Source organism: Notamacropus eugenii, chromosome 5 (genome assembly GCF_028372415.1).
Source record: "Notamacropus eugenii isolate mMacEug1 chromosome 5, mMacEug1.pri_v2, whole genome shotgun sequence".
Classification (NCBI taxonomy): domain Eukaryota; kingdom Metazoa; phylum Chordata; class Mammalia; order Diprotodontia; family Macropodidae; genus Notamacropus; species Notamacropus eugenii.
In genome coordinates, this window is record NC_092876.1 from 4,555,440 (window position 1) to 4,576,264 (window position 20,825).

At 42.6% G+C, this 20,825-nt stretch overlaps 1 protein-coding gene and 1 long non-coding RNA gene across 3 annotated transcripts in view; one reads left to right on the forward strand and one right to left on the reverse strand.

The window, feature by feature from the left end:
- LOC140508141 (uncharacterized) overlaps positions 1-9,417 on the reverse strand; it is a 27,921-nt gene extending 18,504 nt beyond the window's left edge. Inside the window, exons 1-2 of the mRNA XM_072615900.1 lie at positions 9,005-9,417; positions 371-453 (exon numbers count right to left, since the gene is read on the reverse strand). Of these exons, the coding sequence (XP_072472001.1) occupies positions 371-448 (78 nt within the window). The 5' untranslated portion in view covers positions 449-453; positions 9,005-9,417. The remainder of the gene's footprint in view (positions 1-370; positions 454-9,004) is intronic.
- On the forward strand, positions 9,213-13,797 carry LOC140508195 (uncharacterized). 2 transcript variants are annotated; one of them, XR_011968328.1, is made up of 4 exons: positions 9,213-9,302; positions 10,039-10,172; positions 13,319-13,421; positions 13,639-13,797. It is a non-coding gene; the product is annotated as an uncharacterized lncRNA (long non-coding RNA). The 2 variants fall into 2 exon arrangements; XR_011968327.1 differs by having other exon boundaries at positions 13,319-13,797.
- The last annotated feature ends 7,028 nt before the right edge of the window (positions 13,798-20,825 follow it).

A 20,825-nucleotide genomic window follows, 5' to 3' on the forward strand; every position in this document is an offset into this window, starting at 1 on the left:
CAGGGAAGGGAAGTGCTCTGTCCAAGGTGGCCAAAACAGAAGCAGCAGACCCAAGATTGGAACCCATGTCTTCTGGCTCCAGAATCAGCCCCTTTCCATAATACCAGTTATTGGATGTTGAGAAATCCCTTCCTCCTCTAGCCTTCAGTTTCCTGAGTAAAGTGACAAAGCTGGGGGGCCAGATGAGCTCTAAGCCCCTCCTCTGACTTGGGGGAGCAAAGAGCATGGCCCCAGGTCCCACAGTCCAAGAGGGACTCTGCAGCTCATCCTCCCCCACAATTGCCACATGCAAAAACCTGGGGAAATCAACACGTATGTGCTGTGGGAGGGAGCAGCCTCAGGCTCAGTGAGACAGGAGCCTGTCACTCACCTGGGATCTGGCCCCCAGGGTCCTGGAGGCTGCTCCAGCCTCCTCAAGCTTCCTCTCTCGGGCGCAGTCATGAGGCATCAGACCTGTGGGGTGAGATGGGAGCCAGTGAAGAAAGGCACCCAGCCACCCAAACCGCACCACACATGGGGCATCCCCTAGGATTAGAGACAGAGATAAAGACAGAGAAGTGGTGACCCATGCCATGGGCACAGGTGACAGAGCCATGAGAGAAAAGGTAGAAGATGAGACAATCCAGGACAGTGTGAGGGGCACCCACTGGAGGGGCAGGAGGCAGAGGAGGAGGAGTAATCAGAGACTGGGGAACCAGGCAGGGAAGAGCAATCGATCTAGCTATAAGCCTTTATTAAGGACCAACTATATGCCAGGGAGTGTGCACGTATGTAGGAGAACAAAGACAAAAACCCAGAGTCCCCATCATCAAGGAGCTCACATATACATATGTGAATATATTTGCATGTTCATGTATACATACACAAATATATGTATAAGTGTATTTGCATCTGTTTGTATAAGTATATAAATATATGCATTTGTGTATTTATATCTCTGTGTGTATGTACATGTATAGACACAAATATATGTATATGTGTATGTATTTGTATCTCTGTGCACATGTACATATATACATAAACAAATATGTATATTTGTATCTCTATGTGTATGTACATGTACATACACAAACACGTGTGTGTATTTGCATCTGTGTGTACGTACACGTATAATACACAAATGCGTGTGTATGTAGACAGAAAACACACAAAATGAGTACAAGGTAGTACTTGGGGCATCAGGGACAGAGTAGACGGGTAGAGCACAAGATGCTTTCTGAAGAAGATGGTGCTTAAGCTGGGGTTTGAAGGAAACTAGGGATTTCAGAATTAGTGGAAGTGGAGACGGATGCTGAGATGATGACCCTGGAAGGCAGGAAGCATGGTGGTGGTATTAAGAGTAGTATGAAAGCCAAGGAGGGGAGACTGTCTTTTGGGGAAAATGAGTTCAGTTGTGGATAGAAGGAATTTGCCATGCCTGTGGGACACATGAATTACCCAGAAAAGGGCTCCCTATTCAACATGAATTGTTGGAAAACCTGTAAAGTAGTGTGGAAGAAATCACATTTAGTATTTACACCATATACTATAGCCAATTCAAAATGGACAACTGACTTGAATATGAAAGTTAATATCATAAAAAAAAAAAGTTAGAATTCTTCAGTTGATAAATGGTGAAAGGAAATGAACAGGCAGTTTTCAGAGGAAGAAATTAAAGCTCTCTATAATCATATGGAAAAAAGTGCTCTAAATTGCTATTGATTAGAGAGATGCAAATCAAAACTACTCTGAGGTACCACATCACACCTATCAGATTGGCTAACATGACAAAACAGGAAGATGATAAATGTTGGAGAAGATGTGGGAGAGTTGGAACACTAATTCATTGTTGGTGGAGCTGTGAGCTGATCCAACCATTCTGGAGAGCAATTTGGATCTATGCCCAAAAAGGTTACAAAAATGTGCATACCATTTGACCCAGCAATATCTCTTCTAGGACTGTATTCCCAAGAGATCATAAAAATGGGAAAGGGTCCCACATGTACAAAAATATTTATAGCAGCACTCTTTGTGGTGCCCAAGAACTGGAAATCAAGGGAATGCCCATCAGTTGAGGAATGGCTGAATAAATTGTGGTATATGAATGTAATGGAACACTATTGTGCTATAAGAAATGATGAGCAGGAAGACTTCAGAGAGGCCTGGAAGGACTTATATGAACCGATGCTGAGTGAAAGGAGCAGAAGCAGGAGAACTTTGTACACAGCAACAACCACAGTGTGTGAGGAATTTTTCTGGTAGACTTAGTACTTCATTGCAATGCAAGGACTTAAAAAATTCCCAATGGACTCTTGAGGCAAAATGCCTTCTACATCTAGAGAAAGAACTATGGAATTTGATCGCGCAATGAAGCAGACCATTTTCTTTTGAATTATGTTTTGTTTTATGATTACTCCCATTCATTTTAATTCTTCTATGCAACATGACTAAATTGAAAATGTATTTAATGGGAATGTATGTGTAGAACCTATATAAAATTGTATGCTATCTCAGGGAGGGAGTAAGAGGAAAAAAGGAGGGGGAGGGAGGGGAAAAAAGCTAAAATATATGGAAATGATTGTAGAATACTGAAAACAAATAATTTAATTTTAAAAAGTTAGAAAAAAACAGATCAGGGACTTTTCACAGTCATGTCTAGGAGAATTTTTTTAAATTAAATTTTATTTTTTTCCATCAATGAAAATCCATCTTCTCCTTCCCTGTCCCTTGAGAAAGAAAGAAAAAGAAAACCCTTGTTACAAATGTATACAGTGAAGTAAAACAAATTCTTCCATTGGCCATATCCAAAAGCTAGGGAGTGAATTATCAACCAAACAAGGGCTAGCAGACATTAGAAAAAGAAAAAAAATTTCAGTTATAAGAAATGGAAAAGTTTTTGCATCAACAAAATCAATGCAACTAAGATAGGAAGGCAAGCAGTCCATTGGAAGGTAGGGAATCTTTTGCAACAAACATCTCTCATAAGGATCAGATATCCAAAATATAGAAACAACTGAATTACATGACCGAAATCCATTTATTCTCTAATGGATAAATAGTCAAAGAATATGAACAAATGATTCTGAAATAATTCCAATCTATTAACATCTAGATGAAAGAATTCTCCAAATTACAAAGAAGAATAAAAACTAAAACAATTCTGAGGCTTCACTTCACACCTGACAAACTGACAAAGGTGACAAAAGATGGGAAGTCTATGCTGGAGAGGCTATAGAAAGGTGGGCATACTGACCTATGCCTGGTGGGGCTGGGAATCCTGGAAAGGCAATTTTAATCATGTGAAAAGAGTAACCAAAATGCCCATTCCCTTTGACCCAGAGGAGGTCAATGACTAAAAGAAAGTAAAATGTGTTTTAAAAATAAAAGAAGGGAGTGAGAGGAAATGAAGGTACTAAGAGTGGACAGCTTTTTCAAGGATTTAGGCTGAGAAAAGGAAGAGAAACATAGGTCAGCACCTAGCAAGGGATTTGCAGTAGCTTGTGAGGGTTTTTTAAGGATAGAAGAGAATGGGAATGCACCAGGAGGTTGTGTGGCTTGTCCCATGTTCTCAAAGAGGACCATGATATCAGGGAGATGATGACATGACTGGCAAGTGAAGAGGATTTAAGTGAGGCAGGGATGTGCAAAATCACCAGCCTCACTTTCTCCTCCACAGCCATCCGGGTCTAGTGGCCAGATACTGATCAGGATGACTGGAGAGGGGTCAGCATGCAGTGGGACATCTTGACCTTTTTAAGCTAAGGTCTTTTCAAGCTCTCATTTTGAACCAGGAAGTAAAGAAAGCTTGAAGAGGGGAAAAGGAATGATAGTGGGAGTGGAGGTAGGAGGGGCTTGGAAGAAGTAGCCTGGATGAGAAGGGCCACCTCATTTGCAGAGACAGAGGAAAGGAAAAAATGGTAAGGAGTGTTGTCAAGGGAGTTGTCAGATGATGAAGAAGAGTTGTTAGATGAGGCAGAAGGGAAAAGGAGCAGTTGGTGGTGAACTGATTTCATCAGCACAGTATGAAGTGAGGGCTTTGAGTGGGTGAGTGAGGATAGGGGAAGCTGTGGGAGGGGAGAAGAGATGTTTGGAAGAGCCATGGTGGTGAGTGGGACAGAGAATAATTCGGGGAATAATAGAAGTCTTGCGGCAGTAAGGGTCCAGTTGAGATTAGGTAATAAATTTGTCTTGGACCCAGTCAGGACAGTAAAAGAGCATTCCAGGGTTGGGCTGGAGAAGGTAATGGTGATCCAGGCATGAAATTCATTGAGAAATGAAAGAAAATGCCCTGGGGGTGATAGATAACAGCCACCAGGATTTAGATTGAGTGAAAAATTTGGATTGAGAGAATCTTAAAGGAGGAGCTGATACTGATGTATGGTGGGACAAGCTAGGTCTCAAGAGGCATTGAGGAGTAAGGAGCCTTCCAACTCTACTACTCAAACCAATGAGTCAAAGGGGCATAAGACGGTAGACCTGAAAAGAATACCTAGATTAGAAAGCCAACCAAAGAGATAAAAGGGCTTAGTTTAGTCAACCAACAAAAAATAAAACTTAGGAGAAGGATTCATAACTCACCAAATGGACTTGGGAAAATGATTTAGCAATTTGGCAAGAAATTAATTTAGTTCCACATCTCATGTCATTTATATCAATGGATTCCAGCTGGATAATAGAAGAATTTTTTTTTTTAAGGAAATGCCAAAGAGAAGGAAGGGAATAGAATAATGCACTTATCTTGGTTGTAAAAGGAGGTAATTATTTTTTTTCTATTCAACAAATGAGAGGGATTTTAGGAACACACACTTGTCCCTATTGAAAATAAATTATATGAAAATCAATACATGAATACATGAAATAGTGAAAATAAAATAAATGGAAAAATAATAGCTCATGAGAAATATTTATGGTAAATTTAACAAATTTAAATTATTTTTCTATTAACATGCATTTATTTTATGTCCCTCAATCTAACTTGCCGTTGAGAAAACAAAATCCGTGTAATACAAACATGCAAAGTCCAGCAAAACACATCCAAAATAAACAGCTCGGTCTGCATCCTGAGTCCATCACCTCTCTTAAGAGATGGGTAGCATACAGCATGACATTGGACGTGGAGTCAGAAAGACTTGAGTTCAAACCCACCCTCTGATACCAGCTATGAGACCCTGGACAAGTCACTTTGTCTGCCTGTTTCCTTATTTGTAAAATGGGGGTAATAATAACACCTCTCTTTCCTCCATAAAGTCCTTGAAAAGCAATCTAGAACTGAGGCCTCGTTCTCTCTCTCTCTCTCTCTCTCTCTCTCTCTCTCTCTCTCTCTCTCTCTCTCTCTCTCTCTCTCTCCTCTCTCTCTCTCTCTGAAATTCTCTGCAATCTGACTTCAGACCTAATTATTCAATGGAAATTGCCCCTTCCAAAATTATCTGTGATGGGCTGGAGTCAAAATGGTGGAGTAAGAGCAAGCAATTTTGTCTAGTTCACCCAGCAAACCTTTTCTGCAACCTAGAAAATGTGCCAGAACAAATTCTGATCAGGCAAGCCAAGAAAAAAAGTCACAGTGAGTTCCTGTTACAGGGCAGGGTAACTTAGAGACACAGACAGGGAAGTCTGCAAGTCCTGGAGACAGTGTCTGGCTTGAATTGCAGAATTCTAATGCCCAGGGATTGAAAAAGGACCAAGATGGGGCACCAGGGCAGGAAGCTCCAAGAGCAGAATCCAAGGGGGCAGAATCTAGAGGTCCCACATCAAGGAAAAAGTACAATAAGCAGGCAAAAAGAAAGGATTCAAGTACTGAGGAGCTACAGTTGGGATCACACAAGATTTAGCAACTACTATGTTACAGGAGTGGAGGGCTTGGAATATGATATTTCACAGGGAAAGAATATAGCCTCACAACCAAGAATCATCTACCTAGTAAAACTAAGTGTGTGTGTGTGTGTGTGTGTGTGTGTGTGTGTGTGTGTAAGCACACAGTATATAGATGGAAAAAATGTACTTTTAACAAAATAAAGGACTTCCAAACATTCTTAATGACCAGAGCTAAGTAGAAAATGTGACACATAAACACGAGACAAGAGAAACATAAAAAGATCAACATGAGGGAGCAATCGTAAGGTTAAAGGCTTAATCGAGGTTAAATTGTCTATATTCTCATACGGGGAGGTAACATATGTAGCCCCTCAGAACTGTCATCATCAGGCATCATTTTCACTTGTTCAGTCATGTCTGACTCTTCATGAACCCCTTTGAGGTTTTCTTAGTAAATATACTGGAGTGGTTTGCCATTTCCTCCTATAACTCATTTTATAGATGAGGAAATGAAGGCAAACAGGATTAAGTGACCTGCCCAGGGTCACACAGCCAGTAAGTGTCAAGTGTCTGAGGTGAGATTTGAACTCAGGTCCTCCTGACTCCTGCACTGGTGCTGTATCCACTGCACCACCCAGCTGACCCAACCCAAAAGGGAAAGAGGAGGGAAAGGGGTCAAGAGAAAGAGAGTGAAGGCAGAAGAAGGACGACTAGATTAAGGGAGGCATTAGTCATAAGCAGAATGAAGAGCAGTGAGCAAAACCAGACAGACTTAAGCTTCACAGGACAGATCCTGAAGGAGAATTAAAAGGAAAGAAAAAGAAAACCAACAGACTGGAAATTCATAAAGATGTTCATCAACAGAGCAAGAGTTGAACAAACTGTGGTAAATGAATGTACTGGAAGAAGTCATGGAAGAGACCTTTCCAAAGAATCTGAGGAAGACTTGGATGAGTAGATGTGGAATGAGGTGAGAACCAAGGAAATAGCTTAGACAGTAACAAAACATGGTCAAGAGAAACGATGACCAACCATGACTCCAAAGGTCAGAAAATCATGTCATCTGATGAAAATGATGATGACGATAGCTAGCATTTATATTGCACCTACTACGCGCCAAGCACTGAGGTAAGTGCTTTACAATTATGATAACTAATAAGAGCTAACATTTACATAGCACCTACTAAGTGCCAGGGACTGTTGTAAATGCTTTATAATTATTGTCTCATGTGATCTTCATAACAATTCCCTTTTTACAGAGGAGGAAACTGAGACAAAGAGGGGTGAAGTGACTTGCCCAGAGTGACAGCTATCAGGTCTGAGGCCAGATCTGAACTCAAGTCTTCCTGACTCCAGGTTCAGCTGTTTAGATGATGAATCATGCTCCCTGCCTCCTGACAGGGGTGACAGACTCAAGATGCTCAAAGAAGTCTCCATTCTGGGCCATGGCTATGCTGCTTCTTTTGTAACAGGGAGGAGGTGAATTTGGGGCAGGAAGGGGAAAACAGTGATACCAAAGGACGACCTCACAGGACCCTGGACACATGTTTAATGCATAGAAGGGAAAGAAGAGGAGAAAGAACCCAACCAGCTTGGGGCATCATGGCTGAATTTGTCATCTAGCAACCGCTATGGACTAGGGAGCCAGGTTTCAATATCATCTTTTTTTACACTTTACCTTCCCTTTTTTTTTTTTTTTTTGGTGTTTAAGTTCAGAATAAAAAATATTTTCATAAAATAAAAAAGGTGCTGACATATGCCAGTGCCTGGCATATAGTAGGCGCTTAATAAATGTTTATTGATTTTTATACACAGATTTTTAAAGGACAGGATAAACCGACATAAAGTGCCTTGCAAACTTGACTTGTCTGCTACTGTTCCTGACAATTCCTACTCCTATCCTGCACCACATTGGAGGGGCATGGATTCGCTGGAGGACGTCCAGAGGAGCCCATCGTGGGTAACCAGCGTCCCACTCATGCCATATGTGACCCGGTGGAAAGAGCTGGGGATACTCCTGGGGAGGAGGGAGCAGCTCTTTCCAGGGAGCCCTGAATCCAGGAGGCGAACCAGTCTCTTAGCCAAGCTTCCTGCTTGATAATTTTATGCTTGGTTACTTCTGCTGCCCGTCCTTCGTTCTGGAAGAGGACCGTGACATCAGGGAGGCGATGCCATGACAGGCAGGTGAATTGGATTTGAGCCAAGGAGGGCTGTCATGGGCAGTAGGTTCTCTGTAGGGCAGTTAGGTAGCGAAGCGACTGCAGCTTCTGGCCTGGAGTCAGGAAGTCCTGAGTTCAAATCCTGCCTCAGACCTTTACTAACTGTGTGACCCTGGGCAAATCAATTCACCTTGTTTGACTCAGTTTCCTCATCTGTAAAATGGGCTGAAGAAGGAAGCGGCAAGCCACTCCAGAAAGAAAATCTCAAAGGGGTCATGAAGAATCTGACAAGAATAAAAAACGACCGAACATGAACTTAGCCCTCTGCTGGGCGTCTCCCTCTTGGATTCTAAGGGTTAGACTGATCTTCTGGAGGGCACGGATTGGGGATTATGTTTTTGTCTTTATTTGTATCCCCAGGGCTTAGCGTGGTGCCCGGCACAAGTGAGGGCTCCATTCCAAGCTCTGGGATTCACCAACACTTGCTGAGCTGCGTTTTGTCTCATGCCCTCGCGCCCACCAGCCAGGCAGGGCAGTGAGTCCTGGGACAGGGCTGCCCCGTCCAAACCCATCCCCCAACCCTGAAGTTCGGGGACAGCCAAGGGGAGCCCTGGGAAACTCGCCTTCCTCCCCGGAGGAGATTGGTCTCGGACTCGGGGTCTGGTCCTGCGCACGTCTCACCTGGGACAGAGGCACAGACACCCCAGAGTCTCAGGCTGAGACCCGAAGACGAGGACCCCCCCACACACACACACACACACAAGGACGTTCTCAGTGCACACACAACAGACACACACAGGGACACCACCACACTCACAACGGACAAACTCCTAGCAAACAAACATCAGTCGCACGATCACACAACAGATGTACAAACACAACATTGGCACCCACAACAGACAGGGACGTCAGTGCCCACGTAGCGGGCGCACCCCTGGCACACCCCTGGGGCACAACTATACGGCTACACAGCGCACAACGGAGGCCTGACCCGGGGGGCCATCCCAGGAAGCCCCCCCGCCCCTTACCGCCCCCACAGCCACACGCGGCCTCACCTCCCTTTGCACCTCTCCAATTTCGCCCCCGTAGCCCCCCACGGACTCAGAAGCCTGCGGGTTGTCGCTGTGTCTGCGCAGACGCAGTATAGACGGGGGGGCGGGGTTAAGGAAGGCAACTGCAGGCGCATGCGCCCCCGAGCATCTCTGCCCTCCCCCTTCTCGATCTTGGAGGGGCGGGGCCTGAGCTGTCACTTCCTTTGTGAACGTCCGCGGCTGGTGTGGCCGGTGCCTCCAAGAGTGCAGTCTCTTTGGCATTCCACGTGTGTCTGTGTGTGTTCGTTCACGTCTAAGAGAGGTGTGCGTGCGTGCGTCCCGAGGCTCGGACGCGCGTGGGCTCCCTCCTCATCTCCCGCCTTCTTTTCCTCTCCCAGTTCTGCTGGGCAAAGCCCGTGGTCGGTCACTGTCCTGGGGCGGCTCACCCTCCTGGGGTCGGTCACCCTCCTGGGGCGGCTCACCCTCCTGGGGCGGGTCACCCTCCTGGGGTCGGTCACCCTCCTGGGGCGGGTCACCCTCCTGGGGCGGGTCACCCTCCTGGGGCGGATCACCCTCCTGGGGTCGGTCATCCTCCTGGGGCGGCTCACCCTCCTGGAGCCGGTCACCCTCCTGGGGCGGGTCACCCTCCTGAGGCGGATCACCCTCCTGGGGTCGGTCACCCTCCTGGGGCGGGTCACCCTCCTGGGGCGGGTCACCCTCCTGGGGCGGATCACCCTCCTGGGGCGGATCACCCTCCTGGGGCCGCGCCCCCTCGGAGGCCCAGTCGTGAGCCTCTCTTTTCCGTCCTCCACTTCCCCTGAGCTTTACGGGTCCTGACCCATTGTGCCTGGGCGTGCTACCCTCCCGTAGTCAACCTCTGTTAGCTGATGCCTCCTGTGCGTTTCCTTTTCAAATCTAACGCGGGCGGAGACGGGGGGAGAGGACCCACACAGATTAGATCAATCATTTTCCTTCCGCAGTGGAATTGTTTCTCTTTGTGTCTACCGGTTCTTTGAACATCTGCCCGCCCCAGGCTGATTTCCCCTATGGCGTTTTAGTCCTTAGGATCTTCCCTTTTCCTCGGAAGGCTCGGAAGCTCTCATTGGCTGACGGATGGTCCCTACCGGCCAGAAGCTCATCATCTGAATAAGGAGAGACTACCTTCGAGGAAATACAAACAAGATGCGTACAGGTGGGCAGAGGGTGGGCACCAGGATTAAGGGAGTTTGGGTAAGGCTTCTTCTAGAAGATGGGATTTTAGCCAAGACTTGAAGGAAGCCAGGAGGGTCTAGGCATGGGGACAGAAAGGTCCAGAATTGGGAAGACGCAGAGGCTTTTCCAAAGGATCACCACGAAGGCTGGTGAATAAATGAAGGGACGTAAGATGTAAAAGTAACGGAAAGGCTGGGCTGGGAAGCAGGCTATGAAGGGCGTTAAAAGCTAAACGGTGGATTTTATATTTGATCCTGGAGGTAATAGGGAGCCACTGGAATTGATTGAATAAGGGGTGATATGCTTTCGGATGATCAATTTGATCGCTGAGTGTCAGAGCATAGACTGGAATGGGGAGAGACTTGAGGCAGGGAGACCACTGCTATTGCAATAGTTCAAGTATGCGGGGGATAAGGGCTAGCACCATCATGGTGGCATTCAGAGGAGAAAACAGGGGCTGTATATGAGGATATTGTGAAGATAAAATCAACAGGATATGGCAATGGATTGACAATGGGGAGGGAAATGAAAAAGAGCAAGAACTGAGGGCAACACTTGAATTATGAGTCTGAGTAATTATGAGAATGGTGGTCCTCAACAATGATACCGAAGTGAGGAGGATGGGGCAATTAGGGAAGGATGAGTTCTGTTTTGGAGTAAGAAATTTAAAATGTTTATGGGACATTCAGTTTGAAATGTCCAATTGGCAGCTGGAGAAGCAAGTCTGGAGAAAGGTTAGGACCGGATAAGGAAATTTGAGAATTCTATACATAAAAATGATCATTGAATCCAAGTTGAAGAGCCAACAAAGGAGAATGAGGACCAAACCACAGATTTTAGATGCCATATCATACTGTTAATTTATATTAAGCTTACTGGGTTGAGACCCTAATATCTACTTCAACTGTTAAGAATCCCTCTCTCAGCTTTCATTTGTAAAGTTGATTTTAAATGTGTGTAATATTTTATATGTATTCACATTTATAGTTCAAAAAACATTTATAAGATTCAGAGGAAAAGCAAAATCCTAAGAACGAACATGCCACAGGGAAAATCAGCCTAAGAGGATGGGAGATACTCAATGAATAAAATTTGGAAGCTACAAAAGGAAACAATTCTAGCGAAAATGAGATTTATCTGAAGAGACTGGTGGAGAAGCCCAGGGAACTCACCCCCCCCCCCCCAAGTTAGTTTTTTAAAATAAATGCACAAAAGATAAAAGCAATCGGGCAACAGGGGGTGACTACATGGGGGTTGTAAGCACAGAGACGATAAGATCAGGAGCAATAAAGCTCAGGGTGAAATGCCCAGGAAGTATCTTTGTACAATAGATAAAAGCAATTGGGCAACAGAGGGTGACTACATGGGGGTTGTAAGCACAGAGACAATAAATCAGGAGTGTTGGGGTGTAAGCTCAGTTTTCACATGGACAGTCTCGGGCAGGTAAAGGTGAGGACTTCTAAACCTCAGAGTTCTCACAAGGCCCCCCAGGGAACAGCTGGGGATTGAGGCGTGAAACATGGGCTATCTCATGCATTTCCACCTCTTCTCCATGGGATACGTGCTGGGGAGAGCATCCCACCCTTGAGATTGGCCCGTGGTCTGAGCACACCTGTTGTTAATTAGCTAGGGGCTGAGAGCACGCACGGTATGCACGTGCAAACTATGCGGCGGGAGAGCTTAAGTAGGGACAGGAAAGCCTAAAGGCACTCTTCTGGCTGCGGAGTCCCCTCCGGGGGCTCTTCCTGCTGTGGGGCCCTTAGAGGGAAGAGGGTCCCTCCCCTCTTCCACTCCCATCCTCTTGCTGTATGATCCTTGCCCCTTGGGAGGAGGAGCATTCCTCTCCTCTGGGGGAGAATTCGCCCTACATATGGATACGTAACTAAGACCCTGAATAAAGCCTAACCCTTGTTCGACTCTGGAAAGTCTCTTCTCTCATACGTTTATCCAGATGGCCACCGAAGACCAGTGGAAAGGTCAGAAGGCTGGGGTAGCTCATCGGCCCCTAGGCCGAACACAGGAGCAATAAAGCTCAGGGTGAAATGCCCAGGAAGTACCTTTGCATTTTGGTTCATTGTATTCCATCAGTTTTTGAAATATTTTGTTTCTTTTTTTCTTATTGCTTCTTTTCTTTTTTATTTTTTTATTTCTTACTGTTGTTGACTCGTCCCGTGAGATTTGATCTTGGCTTCCTTTATAAGCTTGTAGAGCATATCATCGCATAGTGTTTCTTCATTATATTAGAAACATTTTTTATTTGTGCGTTACTTTAGCCTCTCTGCTGTCTTTGTTTGTTTGGGCAGATTTTCCTTGTCTAGAGCTAGGTGGCACAGTCCATAGAGACTGAGCCTGGAAATTGTTTCTTCTTAGCGACTTGTAACAGTTTGACTTTGAAAAGATGTAGCTTAATGATTGCATTTCTGAGTGAATTATGGTTGGAGCTCCTCTCTAATCATACACTATGGCACTACCCCTTTGCCTTGCAATTCAAACACTTCCAGATAATTATTTGTGTGTGTGAAGTTTCTTGAAATATAGTGGACAAGAATTGTGTTTTTCTTGGAGGAAAATATTTCAGAGAGCCTCACCAACCTCTAGCTTCAAGGTCAGTTGCTTTCACTTGCTGAAGCTCAGTTGGTTTCCCAGGGTTGCTGTCTTTTGCTTTTGCTCTAACGATTCTTTGTCCTGTTCAGCATTTTTGTCCTCTGCTTCTGGCTTCAAATCTGGACTCAGACACTTATTAGTTGTGTGACCCTGGGCAAGTCATTCAGTCTCCGTCTGCCTCAGGTTCCTTAACTATAAAATGGGGATACTATAGCAGCTACTTTCCTGTATCAGTGTAAAATGTGCCTGGAATCATTTGCTGTTGAAGGGTCACCCCAGTAATTAAAGGCATTCATTTCTACAGTCATAGATTCCCAGAGTTTCTGTCCAGTGTGAATTCTCTGAGATTCAGTGTCTGAGGCCTTACCACATTCCCTGCATTTATAAGGTCTCTCTCTACTACAGATTCTCTGATGTTTTGTGAATCTTGATTCTTAAATTCATAGTATTGTTGAAGTATTTCTATTTTCCTTACTTACATCCTACAGTTTCTCTGCTATGAATTATTTTCTGTTTAATAAGGGGAGCCACGTGGCATAGTGGACAGATCCCTGGGCCTTCAGTCAGGAAGACATCTTCAAGAGCTCAAATCCAGCCTCAGACACATACTAGCTGGTGATCCTGGGTAAGTCACTTCACGCTGCTTACCTCAGTTTCCTTAACTATCAAAAGATGGGTAAGGAGAAGGAAATGGCGCAAACCATTCCAGCATCTTTGCCAAGAAAACCCCAAGTAGGATCACGGACAGTCAGACACGACAGAACTGACTGAACAGCAAAAAATGAGGGCTGAGCTCTGACTGAAGAACTTCTGTTCACGTTCTTTACATGTTTTTTTTGAAGTTTCTCTCTAGCATGAATTTGGCGATGAGAATGTGTCATGAGCTCCAACTGAAGGCTGTTTCACATCCCTTAGATTCACCGGGTTTTTCTCCCATACAAGTTCTCTGGTATTGTGATGAATGTCCTGATGTCAATTGAGATTTGAAGCTTTAATAAAGCTCTCTTGACAATATTCAGAGTCCTTTCCTTTTCTCTCTGTGAACTTTGATGCTGAATTAAGACTGTGGTAACAAAAGAGATTCCCTTATTCATCATAATTCCATGGTCTCGTATGCCTGGAGATGATCTGATTAGACACTCTCTCAAGGTCACTACATTCTCTGAGTTCCTATTCCAATACATTAAGAGCTTTCTTGTGGAGAACAGTCAATCAGCTGGCTGAAATCTGTTCACCAACAAACGCATTTCTTTGCAATTTTTATCTAAAAAGTTTCCTAATTGCATCCATAACTGGGTTTCTTAGACAGTACCCTTTCCAAATATGTGGTCTGGAGAATGTCCCCTCTAAGTTTTTCCATATCTGTTTCTGGTGATTTTCCTTCTCTGATGTTTGAGAGGATTGCTGAATTACAAGTCTATTACTCCAGGCTGATAGAAATTAAGAACAAAAATCACTGGAATCCAAGTGGTCAGAGACATTAGAGGGTTATCTGAAACTTAGCCAGAATCAGGAATCTCCTTATTCCATAGAGAATTGGCAGCTAGAAAAGCTGATGATGTCCTAGGCTACATGGAGGGCCCTAGTGTCCAGGAATCCCATTTTAGTCTTGATATAAGAAAAAGTTTAGAAAGCCTTGGGGGATGGCCTGAACTGCCTCTGGAGCTTGTGGTCTTGGAGCAGAAGCTGGAGAATGATTGGTCAAGGATGTTCTAGAGGAGATCCTGCTTCAGGTCTGGCTTGGACCCCAGGAATCCCTTCTCCACCTGACATGCCATCTTCCTATGAATTGTCAGAGATTTTAGATCATTTCAGTTCAAGGGAGCTTAAAGGTTCCAAAGTTTGGGCCACACGTTGACTCTCTGTATGGGGAATCTGAGGCATAAACAGCAGTAACTTACATTATGTAACATTTTGAGGTTGGCAAAGCACTTGACCTACGTGATCGTGTTCGATATTCCTAACAACCCTGGGAGGCAGATGCTATTATTATCATCCCCATTTTATAGATGAGAAAACTAAGGCACAAAGACATTAGGTGAATTGCCTAGGTTCCATTAATTTTATTAATTAAAACTCCTAGTTTTAGTAGTTCAATAGTTTTCTTAATTTCAGTTTTATTCATCTCTCCTTTGGTTTTCAGTATTTCTAATTTGGTATTTACTTGGGGAGTTTCAATTTGTTCTTCTTTGAGTGTTTCAGCTGCATGTCCAATTTATTGATCTCCTCTTTCTCTATTTTATTCATGTAGTCACTCAAAGATATAAAACTTCCCCTAAGAACTGCTTTTGCAGTATCCTGTAAAATTGCCTAGGGTCACACAGCTAGTAGGTATGTGAGGCTGGATTTGAACACAAGTTCTCCTGATTCCAGGACCAGAGCTCTGTCCACTGTGACAGCTAGCAAGTTCTGAGGCAGGATCTGAACTCATGAGCCCCTGGTCCAATATTCCATCTGCCACTGTGCCACGTAGCTGCCTGGCCTCCTGAACAGAAGGGGTGAACCCAAGGGCACGGCTGCCCAGCCTCTCATTCCAGGGATCTTGTCAATATAGAAGAGATCAGAAAACCTTCCCCCGCATGTCCATAAGACAATGATAATGTCCCTGAAAATGACGCCATTTCATTGACCATCCTTAACAATGACAGTGGCCTCTGGAGAAGGGGGACAGGAGAAAGAGATTTATCAGGAAACAGGAATGAGGGCAGGAAGTCTGGCCCAATATTAATGGAGGACAAGAAGGTCAAGGAGCATGTCCCCAAATGGCAAACTCTCTACATTAGGAGCAACCCCAAGGGCCATCCAGTGCAGCCCAGACCTGAACAAAAATAATTTCTGTGGCATCACCCCCACCCCCAACAGGAGTAGGGGGGCTCCATGGGGAGCAGCTCAGTCCACTTGTGTGGGGTGCTAATGGCTCTTGAGCCTTCCCTTAGTGTGGAGTGAGCCTCTTGGTATTGAGGCAGCTGATGGGTCTCTTCTAAAATCACAGTTTAAAGTGCATAAAATAAAATATTTAAAATTAAAAAGGAAATCAAAATTTATGGGATGCAGTACTTAGGGGAAATTTTATCACTCTAAATGCTTACATCAATAAAATAGAGAAGGAACAGATCAAGGAATTGGGCTTGCAACTAAAAACACTAGAAAAAGAACGATTTAAAAATCCCAATTAAACACCAAATTGGAAATCCCGAAAATCAAAGGAGAGGTGAATAAAATTGAAAGTAAGAAAACCATTAAATTAATAAATTAAACTAGAAGTTGATTTAAAAAAATAAAAGAAATAAACCTTTGGTTAATTTGATTTTTAAAAAAGGAAAGAAAATCAAATGACTGTCATAAAAAAATGGAAGGGTGAATTCACCACCAAAGAAGAGGAAATTAAAGAAATCATGAGGGAGTATTTTACCCAATTATATGCCGATAAATTTGAGAATCTAAGTGAAATGGATCCACAAAAATATAAACTACCCAGATTTTTAAAAATAATTTATTTATTTTTCAGTTCTTAACATTCACTTTCACAAGAATTTAAGTTCAACCTTTTCTCCCCATCTCTCCCCATCCCCACCCCAGGACAGCATGCACCCCATCCACCCTTTCCTCCAGTCTGTCCTCTTCTATTACCTACTCTTCTTCCATCCCCCTTCCCCTCTATTTTCCTGTAGGGCAAAATAGATTTCTATGCTCCATTGCCTGTACATCTTATTTCCCAGTTGCATGCTAAAACAACTTTTAACATTCATTATTAAAGCTGTGAGTTCCATATTCTTTTCCTCCCTCCCCACCTACCCTCATTGAGAAAACAAGCAACACAATATAGGTCATACATGTGTAACAATGCAAAGCACTTCCATAATAGTTATGTTCTAAAAGACTAACCACATTTCCCTCTGTCCTATCCTGCCCTTCATTTATTCCATTATCTCCCTTGATCTGTCCTCCCACAATAGTGTTTGCTTCTGCTTATCCCTTTCCCCAGTTTGCTGTCCCTTCTATTATCTTCCCTCTCCTATCCTCTTCCCCTTTGCCTTCCTTCAGGGTAAAATAGATTTTCATGTCCAATTGACTGTGGGTTCTTCCCTCCTTAAGCCAACTCTCATGAGAGTAAGGCTCAATTATTTCTTTTCATCTCCTCCCTCTTCCCCTCCATTGTAAAAGCTCTCTTCCCTCTTTTATGTGAGGTGACTTGCTACATTCTACCTCTCCCTTTCTCTTACTCCTAGTATATTCCATTCAACAATAAATTTTATTTTTTTTAAATATTCTCCTTTTTTTTTAAGGTATTCTCAGCTCACCCTCTGTCTATGTATACATACACATATACATCTATGCATCCATCCATCCATCCATTTACATATACATACCTACACATACATAATATACACATACATACCTGCCCATGCACAACTACATTGTGTGTGTGTATATATATATATTCCCTCTAACTACCCTAATATTGAAAAAGATCTCATGAGTTACAAATAACATCTTTCCATGTAGGAATGTAAACAGTTCAACTTTAATGAGTTCCTGAAGGCTTCTCTTTCCTGCTTACCTTTCATGTTTCTCTTGATTCTTATATTTGAAAGTCAAATTTTCTATTCAGCTCTGGTCTTTTCAACAAGAATGCTTGGAAGTCCTGTATTTCATTAAAATTCCATTTTTTTTCCTGAAATATTATACTCAGTTTTGCTGGATAGGTGATTCTTGGTTTTAATCCTATCTCCTTTGACCTCTGGAATATCATATTCCAAGCCCTTTGACCCCTTAGTGTAGAGGCTGTTACCTTGATTGTATTTCCAAAATATTTGAATTATTTCTTTCTGGCTGCTTGCAATATCTTCTCCTTGACCTGGGAACTCTGGAATTTGGCTACAATATTCCTAGGAGTTTCCTTTGGAGATCTCTTTCAGGAGGTGATCTATGAAATCTTTCCATTTCTATTTTACCCTCTGGGTCTAGAATATCAGGGCAGTTTTCCTTGATAATTTCTTAGAAGATGATGTTTAGGCTCTTTTTCTGATCATGGTTTTCAGGTAGACCAATAATTTTTAAATTATCTCTCCTGAATCTATTTTCCAGGGCAGTTCCAATAAGATATTTCACATTGTCTTCTATCTTTTTCATTCTTTTGGTTTTGTTTTATAATTTCTTGGTTTCTCATACAGTCATTAGCCTCCATCTGCTCCATTCTAATTTTTAAAGAACTATTTTCTTCAGTGAGCTTTTGAACCTCCTTTTCCATTTGGCTAATACTGTTTTTTAAAGCATCATTCTCCTCGTTGGCTTTTTGGACCTCTTTTGCCATTTGGGTTAGCGTATTTTTAAAGGTGTTGTTGTCTTCAGCATTTCTTTGGGTCTCCTTTAGTAAGCTGTTGACTAGCTTTTCATGATTTTCTTGCACTGCTCTCATTTCTCTTCCTAATTTTTCCTCCACTTCTCTTACTTGATTTTCAAAATCCTTTTTGAGTTCTTTCATGGCCTGAGACCATTGCATTTTTTTTTGGAGGTTTTGGATGTAGAAACCTTGACTCTGATGTCTTCCTCTGATGTTAAACATTGTTCTTCCTCATCTGAAAAGATGGAAGAAAATAGCTTTTCACCAAGAAAGTAACCTTTTATAGTCTTATTTTTTTTTACCTTTTTTTTGGCATTTTCTCAGCCTGTTATTTGACTTTTGAGTTCTTTGTCAAGTGGAGGGTATACTCTCGGGACCTGTAAGTTCTCAGTTCTTCCAAGGTGGAACAACCAAAGGAGAGGAGTTTACTCCTCTGGGAGCAACAAGCACTCTTTTCTGCCCAGAATCTGAGAGTAGAATTTCCTCTCCAGAGCCTCCACCAGCTCTACCACGCAAGAGCTCCTCCTCACCCCAGGGCTGCCACTCAGAACTGAGACCCAGATCCCCCAGAGTCTTTAGGCCAAGGGCTCCAAAAGTGGATGCTGCTGCTACCCTGGAGCCAGGACTGGGGCCAGACTGGGCTCCCTTCTCACCCAGGTGAAAGAACTTTCTTACTGACCTTTGAAGCTGTCTTTGGCATTTGTGGGTTAAGAAATCTGGTACTCACAGCTGCTACCCATGATTCTGCACCCTGAAGCCTGCTCCAGTCCTGTCCCTGAGTTGTGGTGCAGCCAAGGCTGGACTGTACTCTGCTCTGAGCCCAGTGAGATAGACCTTTCCTGTTGGCCTTCCAGGCTGTCTTGGGCTGGAAATCCCTTTCCTCTGTTGTTTTGTGGCTTCTGCTGCTCTAGAATTTGTTTAGAGTCATTTTTTAACAGGTGTTTTATAGGCTATGAGGGGAGAGCTGAGCAGGTCTGTCCTTCTATTCTGCCATCTTGGCTTTGCCCCCTAAACTACCCAGATTAACAGAAGAAAAAATAAAATACTTAAATAATTCAATTTTAGAAAAAGAAATTGAACAAGCCATCAGTGAAATTCCTAAGGAAAAAAAACCCAGGACCAGATGGATTCACAAGTGAATTCTACCAAACATTTAAAGAACAATTAGTCCCAATGCTATATAAACTATTTGGAAAAATAGGTGGAGGAGTCATACCAAATTCCTTTCATGACACAAATATGGTGTAGTTACCTAAACCAGGAAGAGTCAAATGAGAGGAGCAAAAATTATAAATCAATTTCTGAATATTGATACAAAAATTTTAAATAAAATACTAACAAAGACATTACAGCAATATATCACAAGTATCATACACTATGACCAGGAGGAATTTATACCAGGAATGCAGGACTGCTTCAATATTAAGGAAACTATCAGTACAACTGATCATATCAATTTTAAAAATCCAACAGAAATCCTATGATTATCTCAATGGATGCAGAGAAAACATTTGACAAAATACAGGACCCATTCCTATTGAAACACTACAGACTGTACGAATAAAGGGAGCATGCCTCAAAATAATAAGTAACATTTATCTTAAATCATCAGCAAGCATTATCTATCATGGGGGTAAGCTAGAAACCTAACCTAATACAATCAGGGGTAAAGCAAGGATGCCCATTATCACCTCTTTTGTTCAATGTTGTACTAGAAATGTTAGCTGTAGCAATTAGAAAAGGAAAAGAAATAGAAGGAATTAGAATAGGCAATGAAGAAACAAAGCTATCACTCCTGGACAAGGATATCATGGTATTCTTAGTGAATCCTAGAGAATCAACTAAAAAACTCCTTGAAATAATTAACAACTTTAGCAAAGTTACAGGATACAAAATAAATGCACATAAATCATCAGCATTTCTATATGTTAGCAACAAAGTCCAACAGCAAGAGATGGAAAGAGAAATTCACTTTTGAAAAACTGCAGGCAATATAAAACACTTGGGAGTGTACCTGGCAAGACAAATCCAGGAACTATATGAGCACAACTACAAAACACTTTTCACACAAATAAAGTCAGATCTAAACAATTGAAGAAATATCAATTGCTGAGTCAGTATAATAAAAATTACAATTTTGCCTAAATTGTTTATTCGGTGCCACGGCAAACTATAAAAAAATATTTTATAGAGGTAGAAAAAAATAATAAAATTCTTCTGAAGGAATAAAACATCTAGTACATAAGGGAATCAATGAAAAAAATATGAAGGAAAGTGATTTAGCCCTACTAGATCTCAAACTGTATTATAAAACAGTAATTATCCAAACAATCTGCTACTGGCTAAGAAAGAGTGGTAGATTGGTGGAATTAGGCACATAAGCCACAGTGGTAAATAACTATAGTACTTTAATATATGATAAACCCAAAGATCCAAGCTTTTAGAACAAAAACTCATTATTTGACAAAAACTGCTGGGAAAACACTATGACAGAAACTAGGTGTGTAGATCAATGACTCACACCATATGCCAAGATAATGTCAAACTGGGTATAAGATTTACACAATAAGAGTGATACCATAAGCAAATCAAGAAATCATGGAAAGTTTATCAGTCAGATCTTTGAGTAAGGGAAGAATTTAGTACCAAAGAAGAAAATAGAGAGCTTTACAAAATTCAAAATAG